Source organism: Podarcis cretensis (assembly GCF_951804945.1).
Source record: "Podarcis cretensis genome assembly, chromosome: 18".
In the NCBI taxonomy this organism is placed as follows: Eukaryota; Metazoa; Chordata; class Lepidosauria; order Squamata; family Lacertidae; genus Podarcis; species Podarcis cretensis.
The window spans coordinates 12,269,048-12,286,304 of NC_137188.1; the positions used below are offsets into that span (position 1 = coordinate 12,269,048).

Genomic DNA, 17,257 nt, shown 5'->3' on the forward strand with positions numbered 1-17,257 from the left:
GCTGCCTTGCTTGGGAGGGCTGGCTGCGAGCTCAGAAGCGGGCTACTGCAGCCCTCCAACGTTTCTCTTGTGAAAATAGGGACGTCCTATTCCATCCCCTCCAACGTTTCTCCTCTGAAAATAGGGACGTCCTATTCCATCCCCTCCAACGTTTCTCCCTTGAAAATAGGGACGTCCTATTCCATCCCCTCCAACGTTTCTCCTCTGAAAATAGGGACGTCCTATTCCATCCCCTCCAACGTTTCTCCCTTGAAAATAGGGACGTCCTATTCCATCCCCTCCAACGTTTCTCCCCTGAAAATAGGGACGTCCTATTCCATCCCCTCCAACGTTTCTCCCCTGAAAATAGGGACGTCCTATTCCATCCCCTCCAACGTTTCTCCCTTGAAAATAGGGACGTCCTATTCCATCCCCTCCAACGTTTCTCCCCTGAAAATAGGGACGTCCTATTCCATCCCCTCCAACGTTTCTCCCCTGAAAATAGGGACGTCCTCTTCCATCCCCTCCAACGTTTCTCTTGTGAAAATAGGGACATCCTATTCCATCCCCTCCAACGTTTCTCCCCTGAAAATAGGGACGTCCTATTCCATCCCCTCCAACGTTTCTCCCCTGAAAATAGGGACGTCCTCTTCCATCCCCTCCAACGTTTCTCTTGTGAAAATAGGGACATCCTATTCCATCCCCTCCAACGTTTCTCCCCTGAAAATAGGGACGTCCTATTCCATCCCCTCCAACGTTTCTCCCCTGAAAATAGGGACGTCCTCTTCCATCCCCTCCAACGGTCTCCCCTGAAAATAGGGACGTCCTCTTCCATCCCCTCCAACGTTTCTCTTGTGAAAATAGGGACATCCTATTCCATCCCCTCCAACGTTTCTCCCCTGAAAATAGGGACGTCCTATTCCATCCCCTCCAACGTTTCTCCCCTGAAAATAGGGACATCCTATTCCATCCCCTCCAACGTTTCTCCCCTGAAAATAGGGACGTCCTATTCCGTCCCCTCCAATGTTTCTCCCCTGAAAATAGGGACGTCCTATTCCATCCCCTCCAACTTAACTTTCCTTTCCTTCCTTCCATTCTTTTCTACCTCCTTGGCCTCAGTCCTCTCCCTGTGAGGCTCAGCTTAGGGTCGCCCTGTTTCAAGAAGTAAAAAAACCTGGACACAAACAGTTGCGGGGTTGTTTTTTTTTGGGGGGGAGGGGGGTAGTTGTTGAGCTGCCGATTTCCCAAGTCTGTCATTAGAATCCCAGACATATGGCAACCCTACGGAACTGGAATTAGTTGGTTCTGCCTTTCTTGGGTGTCTCTGGCGCCATCTGCTGTTGACCTCCCAGCCTACCACCAACGGGCACCAGCTGCCTCTGAGCAGCAATTTTATTTCATTTTTTAAAAAAGGTTCCAGTTTAAAACCCCTTCTCTTCACCAATGGCTTGCTCTGCTTCTCGGCAGCGCTGCAAACCGCAAAGAGCTCGGCCCGTGTTGCGAAACCTCGCTTCCTTTCAAATGCTGCCAGTTAGGGTGTGTGTCCAGCCCTAGGCTGCCGGTTCGTGCAGGAAGCACTGAACTAGATGGACCAACACTCTGCCTCGAGCAATTCCAACATGACCACCTCTGACCCAACCTAGAGGTGCCGTGGGACCCAAAAAACTCCTTGCCAAAACCTTGGGAGAGCACAGCTGCCAGCCAGAGCTGGCAACCCGGTGCCAGGCGGATAAACGGTGCAAGGATGGCTCCTTGGGGAAAGAGCTGTGATTGGGACAGAGGTGGCCATGAGTCATAGCTGTCAACTTACAGATTTGAAAATAAGGGACCAGCAGCCCCGGAAATAAGGGATCAGAAGCCAGAATAAGGGATTTTCCGGGCACAGGTATGTTCAGCTTCTGAGCCCCTCCGACCCAAGGGCAGAAAGCCCAGCCAGCAGCCAAGCGAAGCCTCAAGCGGTGGTTCCCACAGCGCAGCAACCCGGCAAAGGGGATGCAGCAAGGAAAACCACCGTCACCTCTCCGCTGGGAAGCGCTGAGCAAAGGCGAGTCCCCAGGCAAGGCGGCCGATTTGATCGGCACAAGGCATGCAAGCTCCACCCCCCCAGTCGTTCTCAGACTCCTTATTGGGTGAGCAACGCAGCCAAGCAACACAGCTGGAGCCTCCCTCCTCCCTGGCCGGCAGGCAGGGAGGGAGAGGAGCTGCTTCCTTTGAAACCTGGGAAATTTAAGGGACATCATCAATAAGGGACAGCAGCGGGACACAGCACTGGGATAAGGGACTGTCCCGCCAAATAAGGGATGGTTGACAGCTATGCCATGAGTGAGAAGGAGGCGGGTCTGTCTTGGGAAACATGCAGCAGGACCTTTGGCCCCCGTTTCCAGAAATGTAGCGTCTCAGCGTCAGAGCCCCTTTTGCCCACAGGAGATTCAACCGCAGGCATCTTCAGGTAGGGCAGAGAACGCCCCTTTTTCCAATGTTGGACTGGAGGGGCCAAAGGTCCTGACTTGGGGGGGAGGCTACCCTCTTTTCCCTCTGCCCCATAGCGGCTAATACTGAATGGATTTGGCAATGTGTGTGTGTGTGTTCGGAGGGTGTTTGATCCTTGGCAGCAGGAGCGAGGCTCCCAAATTCAGGGAGGAAGGAGAAGGCGGGGACCTCTTATGGCTTCGACATGGCTGCATAAACGAGGGTCGGAAGTTGATGCTAGGAGGCCATGGGGCTGACGGACCACAGGACTGGGAGAGAGCAGGGCACAGTGGGGCTTAGCTGGCACTGCCCTCCTCGGCCGAGCGTGTGTCTGACTTCAGCTTGACGAACTCCTTCGCCACCTCGTCGTTGTTGCGCTGCGAGAGGATGCGCAGGACCGTCAGCCCCGTGTCGTCCATGTGGATGCGGCGGCCGAGGGGCAGCCAACAGGCGCAGCTGCCCCTCTGCAAGAGGTCCTTCAGCTGCAAAATGGCAATGCCCACCGTACGGTCTTCGCGGGCAAAGCAGTAGTCCTTCACACAGACCTGGAGCTCGTAGCATTCGGGGCCCGTCTCTGTGCCCAGGGCGCTGCGGGAGGGAAAAGGTGGATTCAGCTAAAAAGGTAAAGGGACCCCTGACCATTAGGTCCAGTCGTGGCCGACTCTGGGGTTGTGGCGCTCATCTCGCTTTACTGGCCGAGGGAGCCGGCGTACAGCTTCCGGGTCATGTGGCCAGCAGGACTAAGCTGCTTCTGGCGAACCAGAGCAGCGCACGGAAACACCATTTACCTTCCCGCCGGAGCGGTACCTATTTATCTACTTGCACTTTTCAAGTTCTTTCGAACTGCTAGGTTGGCAGGAGCAGGGACCGAGCAACGGGAGCTCACCCCGTCATTGCGGGGATTCGAACTGCCGACCTTCCGATCGGCAAGACCTAGGCTCTGTGGTTTAAACCACAGCGCCATTCAGCTACAGAGCCAGAAATAGAAAGCTTTGAGTGCGTTTCGAGCGCATTGCGCAAACACATTGTTTCCTTGACATCTGGTGGGAAGGTGTTCCACAGGGCGGGCGCCACCACCGAGAAGGCCCTTTGCCCGGTTTCCTGTAACCTCACTTCTCGCAGGGAGCTGGACCTTAGTGTCCGGGCAGAACAATGGGGGTGGAGATGCTCTTTCAGGGATACTGGGCCGTTTAGGGCTTTCAAGGTCAGTACCAACACTTTTCAACGTGTGTAAAAATTTTTTTGTCAATATTTTATAATGGTTCTTAAAAGGTAAAGGTAAAGGTACCCCTGACCGTTAGGTCCAGTCATGGATGACTCTGGGGTTTGCGGCGCTCATCTCGCTTTATTGGCCGAGGGAGCCGGCGTACAGCTTCCACGTCATGTGGCCAGCAGGACTAAGCCGCTTCTGGCGAGCCAGAGCAGCGCATGGAAACACCGTTTACCTTCCCGCCGGAGCGGTACCTATTTATCTACTTGCACTTTGATGTGCTTTCGAACTGCTAGGTGGGCAGGAGCAGGGACCGAGCAACGGGAGCTCACCCCGTCATTGCGGGGATTCGAACAGCCGACCTTCTGATCGGCAAGCCCTAGGGCTCAGTGGTTTAACCCACAGTGCCACCCGCGTCCCTATAAAATGGTTCTTAAATGTAAATGTAAAGGTAAAGGGACCCCTGACCATTAGGTCCAGTCGCGGACGACTCTGGGGTTGCAGCGCTCATCTCGCTTTACTGGCCGAGGTGTATTGCAAATCGAGACGGCTGGCCTGGCGAGGAGGCAGGACCAAGGTTTGCAATAATTGTCTTTCTTGAGTTGCTCCTGAGATGAAGGAAGGGGGAGAAAGGACAATCACTTACAACTGGATGCTCTCGTTGTATTTCGGAGACCAGCTATTGTTCTTGGACTTGGTGGCGAATTTCCTCTTCTTGTCGCTGAGGTGTGGCCCGATGATGTTGACCTCAATAAAGGGGCGGAAAATCCCCGACGTTTGCCACTTCAGGTCATTGGCGGCTACCACTGGGCGAGAGAAAGGCGCAGTGTCGGATTTACGTATAAGCTCAACAAGCTCTAGCTTAGGGCCCCGCTCTCTTGGGGGCCCCCAAAAAATTAAAAGGAAAAAACCCTGGATGCACATTTCCAAAATAGAAGATAAAAAAACCAATAAAATAAAACCTACATCCAGCAACAGTGTTTTGTGTTGTGTAGGCTCCTAGGGTGTAAGTCAGTGGTGGCCAAACTCCACCCTCCAGCTGTTTTGGGACTACAATTACCATCACCCCTGGATATTGGTCTTGTTAGCTAGGGATGATGGGAGTTGTAGTCCCAAAACAGCTGGATGGGCAAATTTGGCCATCACTGATGTAAGTCACGGGCCCCGCCTGCTCCCTGAAATATCCCTGGTTTGTTCCTTTCTATATATAGGGTGCCTACATTCTGCATGGACTGGTTGCATGGCCACATGGGCAAATGGTTTGAGATACCTATTAGGTCCATAAATTGCCATATAGCATATATTCAACACAAAAAAACAGCGACAACTTGTTGTGGACAAAGGACAGCTGGACATAGAAAGGGCCCCATTACCTTCAGGAGCTGAGGGCCGCATCAAACCGAAATCTGGCCCTAAACTTCAGATCAAAGGCCAGAACATCTCCATGGTCCTGAGTAGTGCCGGATTTAAAGGTAAAGGTACCCCTGTCCGTACAGGCCAGTCGTGACCGACTCTGGGGTTGTGCACCCATCTCGCTTAAGAGGCCGGGGGCCAGTGCTGTCCGCAGACACTTCCGGGTCATGTGGCCAGCGTGACGAAGCTACTCTTGCGAACCGGCACCAGAGCAGCACACGGAAACGCCGTTTACCTTCCCGCTATAAAGCAGTACCTATTTATCTACTTGCACTTAAGGGTGCTTTCGAACTCCTAGGTGGGCAGGAGCTGGGACTGAACGACGGGAGCTCACCCCGCCGCAGGGATTCGAACCGCCGACCATGCGATCGGCAAGTCCTAGGCGCTGAGGTTTTACCCACAGCGCCACCCGCGTCCCCAGTGCTGGATTTACGTAAAAGCTAAACAAGCTCTAGCTTAGGGCCCCGGTCTCTTAGGGGCCCCCCAAAAATTAAAAGGAAAAGAAAAACTAGGTGTACATTTCCAAAATATAAGATAAAAAAAAAGAAAAAAAAGGAGGAAGGAGAATATTCAGTCAATAGATCCTCTCCTACTATCCACAACATTCCCACAATATAACAGCAAGGTCGCAGGTTTGATCCCCATACGGAACCGCTGCTGATTTCTGCGTTGCTGGGGTGGTGGTGGTGGTCAGGAGCTTGTCCTACACTCAAGTAGGACCCTGGCAGAGACACATTCCCAGCTGGCACGTTCTCTCCCTCCTGGTCGATCGTTTGGGAGCTTCGAAAGCTTTTTTCTGCCCGAACATCACAGCGACCGATGCCAACAGACACCGGCACACTTAGGGATCCGCAGAGTCTGTGCAGTTCGTGTAACAGACCTCTGCATTTTGGCTAATCTACTTTATTTGCATATAAACAGACACGGAGCACTGCAACATGGCTCCCTCTCTCTCTCTAGCATCAGACAGCAAAGAGAAAAAAAGAACAAAGGACAATAGTCCCGCTTCATGGAACACAAACATCCTGTCTCCGTCACTTCCCACTTGGTGGAGTCAAAACACACACCGTCATGTGATAGACAACAATCCCGTGACTGCAATCGCGGAGCAGGAATTCTAACACAGACTAGATGATCCCTTCTAACTCCCTTCCAAGTCTACGGCCGCCAATTCCGGCTCACCTTTGACAGTGACCTTATGCTCCCCAGTCCCAGGGTGGGTGATCAGTTCCACGTGGATGGAGACCTCTCCCACGGGGTCGTCCACTCCGGATCCTGCCCGGCAGAGGGAGGGAAGCGTGGAGATGCACAACGGAAAATTAGTGCACAAACTTTTAGCTCATTCCCTGTCTGGTGATTTCTTCCGCTCCTCCCCTCGCCAAGAAAACCCCCACAAAACTTGTTGGTGGACTGAGGCCTGACGCTTGCTTCAGTGCTCCCCACTTTTGAGAGGTCCTTCCTATGTCATCATATATTTTTTGGATAAATCTTTCCCTGGAAGTACTATCAGGGGAGAGACTTCATCAGGCACGGCTTTCTTCCACCTGCCTTGCTCCACCCACTAGTCTCTGCTTCCCAATTTGTATTGCATTATTTTATTTGCTGTGGCTTCCCATTGTTTTATGGATTATAGTTTAAAAATGCTTTACTGTATCTGTTAAGAGTGAATTTCTGTTTAACTTTCATATGCTGATATTGTTATTTTACACTATTCTAATGATTGTCTTCCATCTGTCTGTCTGGTCGTTTTAACCGTATCTAGTTTTGAAATTGTTTTGTGGGTCTTTGGACTGCAATAATGTATTGCTGTTGTAATTGATTGTTGAATGTTACTTTTTTATGTGTTTTATTATCACATCTTTGCATTGCGTTAGATTGTTATAAGACGTTGGCTGTAGCTGCTTTTTAAAAAATGTTCTTTTGTAAAAGGCGAAAGATTTATACGATCTGAAGAGAAACCAGAGTATCATTTTGACATTTCAAAACCTGACTTCCTTCCGCCTCTTTCTGCGGTTCCTTAATTTTTTTTTTTAATATCTTCTGCATATCCAAATTAACCTAATTTGGTCATTTATTCATCTTTAAATATATACTCTTATAAAACTGCAGATTATTGCAATAAGCCTGCCAATGTTTTTATCTGTTTACAATTTATCTGTAAATATTCAATAAAGCATCTCCATTCTTTTATAAAAAGTTTGTTATCTTGATTTCTTAATTCTCCCGGCATGTTTCACCATTTCTGCATATTCCATAATTTTTTTTGTATCCGTTCTTCCTTTGCTGGGTCTTCTGCTTCTTTCCAATTTGGGGCAAGTAACATTCTTGCTGCTGTAGTAGCATACATGAACAAATTTCTATATAGTTTAGGTAGTTCTGTCCCTATAATTCCCAAAAGAAAATCTTCCGTTTTTTTTTTTTTACAAACTTTATTTTAAACATCCTTTTCATTTCATCATACATAATTTCCCAAATGATATTTGGTTTCCCCAAATTCAGCTGGAAACGCAACTTTGATTTGCTCGTTGCAAACAGTGGAATGTCTGCAAATTTTTGATAACAATGGGGTGTTGAACAATTTTGATCTCAGCCGCAGATATAGATATATAGGTTATTGATACGTCCATCTTATAATTTTGATGCAAGCCACTTAAATGCTTTGCTGACGAAGCATTATATCTAAACCCTGTTAGTGACTGAAAACCAGAATAACAGAGTCGTCAGAATAGACAGATAGCCTAGGCAAGCTTTGGTGACCTCAGTCAAACAACAAGGTGAAAACCATTCCTTCCCAGCTCCCAGTTCAGTAACAATACCCAAAATCCCCTGTGCCCTTTCATGGTCCAAGAAGCAGGATTAAAAACCAGTCCATCATTCAAACAGGCTTCCTCCGATGAGGAACTTATTCATGCAGCAAAGGCAGAGAAGGAAAAGGAATGGGTGAGGAGGAGGAAAGAGTCACAGCTATTTGTCAGATGGCAACCAGGGAAAGGAGACCTCCGTCAAAGGTGGCCGAGCAAATGGGGAGAGGAATTTGGGGGGAGAAAAAGAAGAGTTTGGAAACCAAAAGTGCATCCGCAACCCACCCACATTCGGTGGCTCAGGTCTTGAGGATGGGGAGCGGGGAAGGGGGCCAAGGCTGCGGATCTCAGAAGAACGGGGTCCCTGAGCCAAGTGGGAATGTCCAGGGCGGCAGGAGAGGATATATAGTTTATTAATATCCTTCCTAACTTGCCCCAGCAAGTTCCTTTACTTAGCAGAGTTACATTCCCCGTTTTACATGCACAGCAGAGAGCTGGTTGCAGGCTCGTGTGAGCCTCTCGCTATTAGACAATTCAGTCTGATTGGATTGTGCATTCCTGGTAAGTTCCCTTTAAGACATGCGAGGGAATGTTTGGTCCAGCCAGTCCAAAACTTCCTGTTCCTCCTGGCTGGAGCATCCTTCCTTTTGCATGTGACTAGAGTTGGGCGTGACCTCACCTGTCCAGGTAACATAAGGACGAGTCACGCAGCACACCTCTCTCTTTCCCCCCCTCTTCCTTCTTTGGTTTGACCAGCTTTAAGATAGGACTGCTCTGCATTGGGATTATTCCCCCATATGGAGTAGATCCACATGTACATATTTGTAACTAAGTCTGCCTCCAGGAACCCAACAGTGAACAGATGTTTTGCCAAGTTTTGAAAATCCGCCTGGGCAGAAAATTTAATGCTGGAAAAGAGGACAGATGGCAATCCTAGTATGAGGAAAAATACTGTATTTTTTGCTCTCTAAGACCCACTTTTTCCCTCCTGAAAAGTAAGGGGAAATGTGTGTGCGTCTTATGGAGCGAATGCAGGCTGCGCAGCTATCCCAGAAGCCAGAACAGCAAGAGGGATTGCTGCTTTCACTGCGCAGAGATCCCTCTTGCTGTTCTGGCTTCTGAGATTCAGAATATTTTTTTTCTTGTTCTCCTCCTCCAAAAACTAGGTGAGTCGCGTGGTCTGGTGCATCTTATAGAGCGAAAAATACGGTAAGTCTCCCTTCAGGAATCCAACTGTGAACAGATGTTTTGCCAAGTTTTAAAAATCCGCCTGGGCGGAAAATTTAATGCTGGAAAAGCATTAAAAGCATGTCTGGGGAATAGAGGACAGGCGGCAACCGTCGTACGAGGGGAAAATGCACAGCCTAGGAGGGAATGCAGCGATCCGGCCGAAAAACCTTTCTCTGCCCCTGCCTGGGAGATAGTCCTGGATCTTCAGCCATTGCCCATTTCATGCAGAAGGAAGGTTTGGGAAGGCTGGGGCAACACGCGTACGCACAATCGCCCACTCGCACGGGCATCGTGCCAACTCCAGAGTCGCATGCGGAGACTCGATCTCTCGATCCAGGAACCGAAGCTGGAAACAAACAGGTCATTTCCAAAAGGCAAGCACGGGAGGATGGTGCAAAACCCCAAAGCTGCCCCCTTTCCCCTGCCCGGTTTCCTCCGTCTGAGTGCTTGCTTGTGCAAGGAGGGCAAGGTCTCATTCTGATGCATTCAGTGCATAACGTTGTGGAGAGGGGATGGAGGACCCCCCTGAGCAGAGCTAGTCAAAAGTGAGGCAGAGAGGAAAATGGGGAGCAATTTTCGGCTTGCATGTCCCTTTCCCTTCCGGGTCTGCAGAGAGTGAAAGTTTGGGAGCTTTTGCTAGCCCTGGTCAGGGTGGCGGGAAAAGGGGGGGGGTCAGTGAAGGGGGTCCAGGATGGGTGCAATCCAGGAAGGAGAGGAGGCGTTGGGAGGAGAGTTCGAGACGTACCCTTCTCAGGATATATTTCTTCACTAAGAGTAAACCTAACACCTTTGCCACCATGGACTAAGGATGAGAAAAGGTAAAGTTGGGAGATAAAGAAATGTCAAGGAGGGAAGTAAAGGAAGAGGAGGTTAAAAGGAAGGGTGAGAGAAAGGAAGAGGGAGGAAGGGAAGGAAAGAAGGTAGAGATGACCAGGGGGAAGGTCAGTGCAGAAGAAAATGCAGAAAGGATAAGGATAAGGAGGGGGAGAAAAGTAAGGCAGGTAGAAAGGAGGAGGGGAAAAGGTAATTGGAGAAGAGAAGGTGGGAAGAATATATAAGAAGGAAAGGAAGGAATAAAAAAGCAGATAGAAAGAAGGAAAATATAAGAAGGAAGGAAAAGAATAGAAAAGCAGAAAGGAGGGAAGGAAGGAAAATAAATATAAGAAGGAAAGAAAGGAATAGAAAAGAAGGAAGGAAAATTAAAGAAGGAAGGAAAGGAATAGAAAAGCAGAAGGAAGGAAGGAAGGAAGGAAGGAAGGAAGGAAGGAAGGAAAATATATGGAAGGAATTGAAAAGCAGAAAGAAGGAAGGAAGGAAAATAAATATAAGAAGGAAAGAAAGGAATAGAAAAGCAGAAAGAAGGAAGGAAAATATAAGAAGGAAGGAAAGGAATAGAAAAGCAGAAGGAAGGAAGGAAGGAAGGAAGGAAGGAAGGAAGGAAGGAAGGAAAATATAAGGAAGGAATTGAAAAGCAGAAAGAAGGAAGGAAGGAAAATATAAGAAGGAAGGAAAGGAACAGAAAAGCAGAAAGAAGGAAGGAAAATATAAGAAGGATAGAAAATCAGATAGAAAGAAGGGAAGAAAAATTCAAAAGAAGAGAAAGGAAGGTGGAGAGAAAGAATGAAAGAAAGCAGGGTAAAAAGGGACGGTGGTAGAAAGAATGGGTAAGAAGAAGAGAAAGAAAAGAACAAAGGTAGAAATGAAGTTTGAGAAAAAGAAGGTGATGGGACAAGAGGAGAAAAAGTTAGAAGAGAACAAAAAGTAGGCAGAAAGGAGAAGAAAGAGAAGGAATAGAAAAGAAGAGTGAGAGAAGGAAAGACAAATGGTTGGAAGAGGAGATAAGGAAGGAAAAGGGAAGAAAAGAAGTTGGAGAGAGGAGGAGGCAAAGAGAAAGAAAAACAGACGCAAGATGGTTCACAGTAGAAGCAAGAGAGGGAAAATGTGTGAAGGGTGGAATGGAAAAAGGCAAGAGAAAAAAGAGAGAAGAGATAGATCAGCTCCTGTAGATTCACACACTGACTCGAGTCATAGCTGGAGAATTCAGAATATAACGTTACAGCAAACACCAAGTTCAATAACTCTAGCGGGGATAGGGGAATGGTCAGGAGGGCTAGATAGCTGTATGGATATTTTGAACGTATCATTTGATGTATCCTGTTTTCATTATAAAGAGCTCTGCCGGTAGAAACCTGAACAATACTCCCTTCGGGGGTGTCTTTTAGCCTGTTTGCTCTCTTTGTCAAACCAGCTGGTAGATCCCATTCGGCTTTTTGAGCCACTGTTTTTAATCTCAATTCTTAAGCGGTCTTGCAGCCTATCTGTCTTAAATGATTTCATGGCCTCAGCAGCGGAAGTATCTGAAAGAATAACAGCTTGGATAGCCTAGTTTAAAACATCTGTACAAAGAAAGTGAGTAAATGCTAAATTAAGTAATGGGGTCCATTTAATTCTGTTGGCTGCGGTTATGCCTAAGTTTGGGACGCGGGTGGCGCTGTGGGTTAAACCACAGAGCCTAGGACTTGCCGATCAGAAGATTGGCGGTTCGAATCCCCGTGACGGGGTGAGCTCCCGTTGCTCGGTCCCAGCTCCTGCCCACCTAGCAGTTCAAAAGCACCTCAAAGTGCAAGTAGATAAATAGGTACTGCTCCGGCGGGAAGGTAAACGGCATTTCCGTGCGCTGCCTGGTTCGCCAGAAGCGGCTTAGTCCTGCTGGCCACATGACCCGGAAGCTGTACGCCGGCTCCCTCGGCCAGTAAAGCGAGATGAGCGCCGCAACCCCAGAGTCGGCCACGACTGGCACCATTCTTAAGGGCAGGTGATCGCTTGCAATATTATGGCCCGCTTCAAACTCCCTAACAAACCTATGTGCAGATCGTGAGATTGCAATATAATTTAGGACGCTTCCTCCAAATTCTGTAAAATGGGTACATTCCCCGGGCCACGCTTGAACAATATTTGCATGGGTCCAGGCCACGATTTAGCCCAAAAGGAGTCGGCTTATATGCTTCGAAATGCGGAACATTAAATATCTTTACCCTTCGGCACAGCCGACGGTCCTAGTTGACGGGAGAGGGGCCCCCTGCCCTTCTGGACAACTTCAAGAACCCACAAGAACCTGGCCTCTCTTTTTGGTTTAAAGGTAAAGGGTAAAGGGGCCCCTGACCATCAGGTCCAGTCGTAGCTGACTCTGGGGTTGCGGCGCTCATTTTGCTTTACTGGCCGAGGGAGCCGGCGTACAGCTTCCGGGTCATGTGGCCAGCAGGACTAAGCCGCTTCTGGCGAACCAGAGCAGCGCACGGAAACGCCGTTACCTTCCCGCCAGAGCAGTACCTATTTATCTACTTGCACTTTGACGTGCTTTTGAACTGCAAGGTTGGCAGGAGCAGGCACCGAGCAACGGGAGCTCACCCCGTCATTGTGGGGATTCAAACCGCCGACCTTCCGATCAGCAAGTCCTAGGCTCTGTGGTTTAACCCACAGCGTTTATACCAAAGCAAAAACCCTGCGCCGTTTTCTAAAAACAGCAGCTTGTCGGATGCCTCCCTCCAAAGCAGTACATGATGGGAAATGGCACCAACAGCCTCTTCCTGGGCAAAGCTGGTGCCATAAAGATAGACGGCACCTGGCTATGGGAGTTTCCGCACAGCCTGCTAAACCAGAGAGCTCCACGAGAGCAGCGACTCCGGAGACTCAGCCGCAAACATCAACGCTTTAAGCGCACTATACAAACGGGGCACTAGGTGGCGGTGGCGAGCCGACGGGAAATTCGATATATTTTCCAAAACGTGTTTTTTTTTTTTTAAAGAGTTTTCACAGCTGTTTTTTTAAAAAAATATGTCTAGATTCCACCTTGGTCTCCTCGGGGAAGCCAGGATCCGAGGAACCGCAGAAACTGCTTCGCCAGCCGCGCTTACCTTGAGAGGACTGCGTCTGCACGAAGGTTTTGATGAGCAGGTCCGTGGCTTGCGTGTAGAGAGAGAGGGCGTAACGCAGAGACTGAAGGTCCGGGCTTTTCTCCAAGAAGGTTTTCTTCAGGCCGACACCTCCTGCGTGGAAGTATTGCTAAATCGGGGCGGAGACAGGGGAGAGGGTTGGGATGGGAGAGGATATCAGCGGTGGTCCGGTCAACAACGCAAACCCACAGAGCTGCGGACACACCGTCACATTTGCAACGTGCCGGCTGAGACGATAATAGCGGCAACGACGACCGCAAGCTGCCATGAGGACTAATCACATACCGTATTTTTTGCTCTATAAGACTCACTTTTCCCCTCCTAAAAAGTAAGGGGAAATGTGTGTGCGTCTTATGGAGCGAATGCAGGCTGCACAGCTATCCCAGAATCCAGAACAGCAAGAGGGATTGCTGCTTTCACTGCGCAGCGATCCCTCTTGCTGTTCTGGCTTCTGAGATTCAGAATATTTTTTTTCTTGTTTTCCTCCTCCAAAAACTAGGTGCGTCTTGTGGTCTGGTGCGTCTTATAGAGCGAAAAATGCGGTTGTCAGTTTTGTTACACATAGCCAAATGCTGTTGCAATGTACACAGAATCATTCAACAAATAATAATAATAATAATAATAATAATAATAATAATAATAATAATAATTTTGGTTATACCCCGCCCTCCCCAGCCAAGACCAGGCTCAGGGCGGCTAATGCCAGATATAAAACAATTGATTGAAATACAACTTAAAAACCAAGATTAAAATACGACATTAAAATGCAGCCTCATTTCAGGCCAATTCAACTCAACGAGGCAAGTGTGTCTAGCCTGGCGAACTAAGTTCCTAGTCCTCTTTACCATACGCACAACATGTGTTTTTTTTAAAACGAAAGCACTCGTAAAGTTTATAGACATTGAGAATAAATAAAACGACGCAACCAAACCAGACACCTCCCACATAAATCGCAACAAGGATCTAAAAGATAAAGATACGATTATCAAATCCTCCGTTCTAGCATGTGCAACAAAATAATATAATCTGAGCAATGGGCATTATTAATTGTATTAGAATTTGGTATTGACAATGAGGGTTTTATTGGGCCACTGTAACTAATAAAAATCATTATACAAAAATAAAATAAAAATAAAAATACAAAACAAGAACAGCAACCCAATAACAGCAGGATTTTGCCCATGCTGAACCGGACAACCTGCCCTCAAGACATAGCGGGGTGAGGCAGTCTGGAACACACCCCGCTTTGCAGAGGGTTAGGCTAGATGACCGCTGGAGGCCCCCCCCAGTTCGACAATTCTAGGATTCTATGCTCCCACCTTGATAGTGTCCAGGGCCAGCTCCACCACGGCACACTGCTTGGGTGTCAAACTCTTGGCTTCCTCACGCACCATGTGGTCCTGTATGGGACGAAGAACAAGTCATGTCCGCCCTCTAACAATGACAAACAGGCTTCCTTTTTCAGGTGGGGACAACGCACCCCCCCGGGAACCCCCATTTTGAAGCCCCCTTTGCCATCTCATAACCTGTGTTACGTTTCCCTACGCCCAGATTTCCCCGTTTGGGATTCCGACGACGGAATTGGTGCCTAGGGAGAGTTTTGGGGGTGAATTGTCGAAACGCCCAGATTTTTTACTTCTTGAAATATGGCAGCCCTTGCGTTGGCGCCCAGGGAGAGTTTTGGGGGTCAATCAGTGAAACGCCCGGATTTTTTACTTCTTGAAATATGGCAGCCCTTGCGTTGGCACCCAGGGAGAGTTTGGGGGGGGGGGGTGAATCGGCAAATCGCCCAGATTTTTTACTTCTTGAAATATAGGAGCCCTTGCGTTGGCACCCAGGGAGTTTTGGGGGTCAATCAGCTGCCTCCCTCCTCCCCGTTTTCCATTGTCGGACCCAGAAGGGAAGAAGATGGAGGCCAGTCTAGAACTAGCTAATTCTCTGCCTGTCGTTGGCTCTGGCGCCACCTAATGTCCGGCTCCCCGCTTTGTGCCCAACCAGGCCCAAGAAGCACAAACGACCGCCGTCCTCTGCAACACAGCTCCTTGAATTCTGCGAATCCCAAAATCCCGCGTTTCTCACCTTGAGTTTTGAAAGCTGCCCCAGTTCCTTGGCTGCGTTGAAGATCATCTGCGTGCCCTGGGAGGGGGGAGGGCAAAAGGAGGGATGGAAAGAAGAAAGGGAAGAAAAAAAAATAACAGAAAGATAAAAGGTAGCTATGTTTCTGCTGAAACTTATCCCGAACCTCAGCTATCCTTTCCCATTCGATGCTAAGAAATTCAGGCAAGGTTTCACCCACAAAGCTTTGCTCCCCAAAAGCGTCGCGCCCGAAATTTTTCCACCTACCCATCTCAAAGGAGGACGCAACAAAGCAATTCTGGCCCTACACACGTAAACAAGATCCATCCTTTAATTTGCAAAGCCCTGGCCCTGGCGTTTGGGGGCCGGTCACTCCCAAGTGTGACAAAATACCGGGAGGCAGAATACCAGGGTATCAAATGGCGTCCAATACCCCGAATAGAGGGTCAGGATCCAGACAGGTTGGTTTATAGATTGCATACGCCAGAGGTTTTCAACCTTTTTGGGTTGTGATAGGAGTTTTGAGGTCTTAGATATATATAAGTGTACTGTCAGGGAACTGCCATCAGAGCTAGAGATGGAGGGAAGGCTCCAGAGCGATGCCAGAGAGGGTCCCAGCAGGGAGAGAGGCAGCCCAGCTGCTGGGGAAGGAAATCAATGTAACACCAGGAGAGAAGGGGGGCAGATGGGGGAATCGGAGAAAAGGCTCCAGGACTCTTCAACGGAGACTAGTGGGGAGAGCACGGGTACTCCGCTGCCCACACCCTCCCTGCGCAGAAGACTTCCGCGCAGGGAGAGTAGGAGGAGACTTGGCGTCAAAGAACTTTTTTGCTGGAAGAAGTTTAAGAAACGCCCACTGACGGATTCTGCCAGCGACTGAGACAGCCACGCAGTGAAGGGCTGTCCAGACAGAAAGGGTTCAACCAGGCAACCAAGCCAAGAGGGGCGGCAACTTGCGCATGAGCAACCCCCTAGAACCATTACATGTACCAACCAAGCAGGTACATAGATCAGCACAGGAAGACCGACCCGGAACCATTTTTGATTCCCAAACTGACCAAATGTTTTCTCTGCAAGTTCAAAGGAAAAGGGAAAAGCCTCCCCATTTTCTTTTCCTTCACAAATCCTGTCCTAAGGGCATGTCTGTGTTTGAATAGTGTGTGAGCCTGTGACCTGGCCCAGGAACTAAGTATTTATCACTACAAAAGACTGGCCGGGCTCCCCAGGCAATCCAATCAAGTAACCTGCCAGACAGGAGAAAAACAACATTCAAATTTCTGTTTTAGACTGCCTTTTCTGTGATGTATGTGTGATGTTTCTGGGGGTGGACTTGATCTAAAGGTAAAGGGACCCCTGACCATTAGGTCCAGTCATGAACGACTCTGGGGTTGCAGCACTCATCTTGCTTTACTGGCTGAGGGAGCCAGCGTACAGCTTCCGGGTCATGTGGCCAGCAGGACTAAGCCGCTTCTGGCGAACCAGAGCAGCGCATGGAAACACCGTTTACCTTCCTGCTGGAGCGATACCTATTTATCTACTTGTGCTGGCGTGCTTTCGAACTGCTAGGTTGGCAGGAGCAGGGACCGAGCAATGGGAGCTCACCCCGTCATTGCGGGGATTCGAACCGCCGACCTTCTGATCGGCAAGTCCTAGGCTCTGTGGTTTAACCCACAGTGCCACCCGCGCCCCTGGTCTTGATCTAGAGGGTGGCAATTTCAAAAGTCTTTATAAGGCCTTGTGGGCCATTTTTCTGGGTCCCTCCTCTCTCCTGCGGGTGAGGGGAGCACCCTGTTGCAACAGATCAATAAAGATCAGGCTTACTAGCTGCTTTGCTTCTCAATATTCTCTGGTTGGCCTCTGTTATTTTCTCCTACCAATAGGGAACCTATGTAAGGACTCTATATGGGCTCTTGGATACTGCATAAGGGAAAAGGGCAATTTTTGTTTACAATAGAGTCCACAGCTCCCATGAAATACATTTGTCTCTTGCACCCCTGTGGGGCTCAGGAGCCCAGTTATGTCCCCCCTTCCCTGCAAAGCTGGCAGCCCCTCGCCCTTTTTCGAACCCCCTTGTGGAGCGTTCCCTCGGCCTCCTCTCCCCTCTCCTTGGGGGGTCTTCCGGGCAC

At 49.1% G+C, this 17,257-nt stretch overlaps 1 protein-coding gene across 2 annotated transcripts in view; it reads right to left on the minus strand.

The window, feature by feature from the left end:
* Positions 1-1,225: 1,225 nt before the first annotated feature.
* Positions 1,226-17,257, minus strand: part of LOC307206947 (protein unc-13 homolog A) — a 123,658-nt gene continuing 107,626 nt past the window's right edge. For both annotated transcript variants that reach the window (XM_079960460.1, XM_079960459.1), the window contains 6 exons: positions 15,135-15,191; positions 14,375-14,455; positions 13,017-13,164; positions 6,254-6,346; positions 4,305-4,464; positions 1,226-3,036 (listed from right to left, as the gene is read on the minus strand). In XM_079960460.1, coding sequence (XP_079816586.1) covers positions 2,745-3,036; positions 4,305-4,464; positions 6,254-6,346; positions 13,017-13,164; positions 14,375-14,455; positions 15,135-15,191 — 831 coding nt within the window. In that variant the 3' untranslated portion in view covers positions 1,226-2,744. The remainder of the gene's footprint in view (positions 3,037-4,304; positions 4,465-6,253; positions 6,347-13,016; positions 13,165-14,374; positions 14,456-15,134; positions 15,192-17,257) is intronic.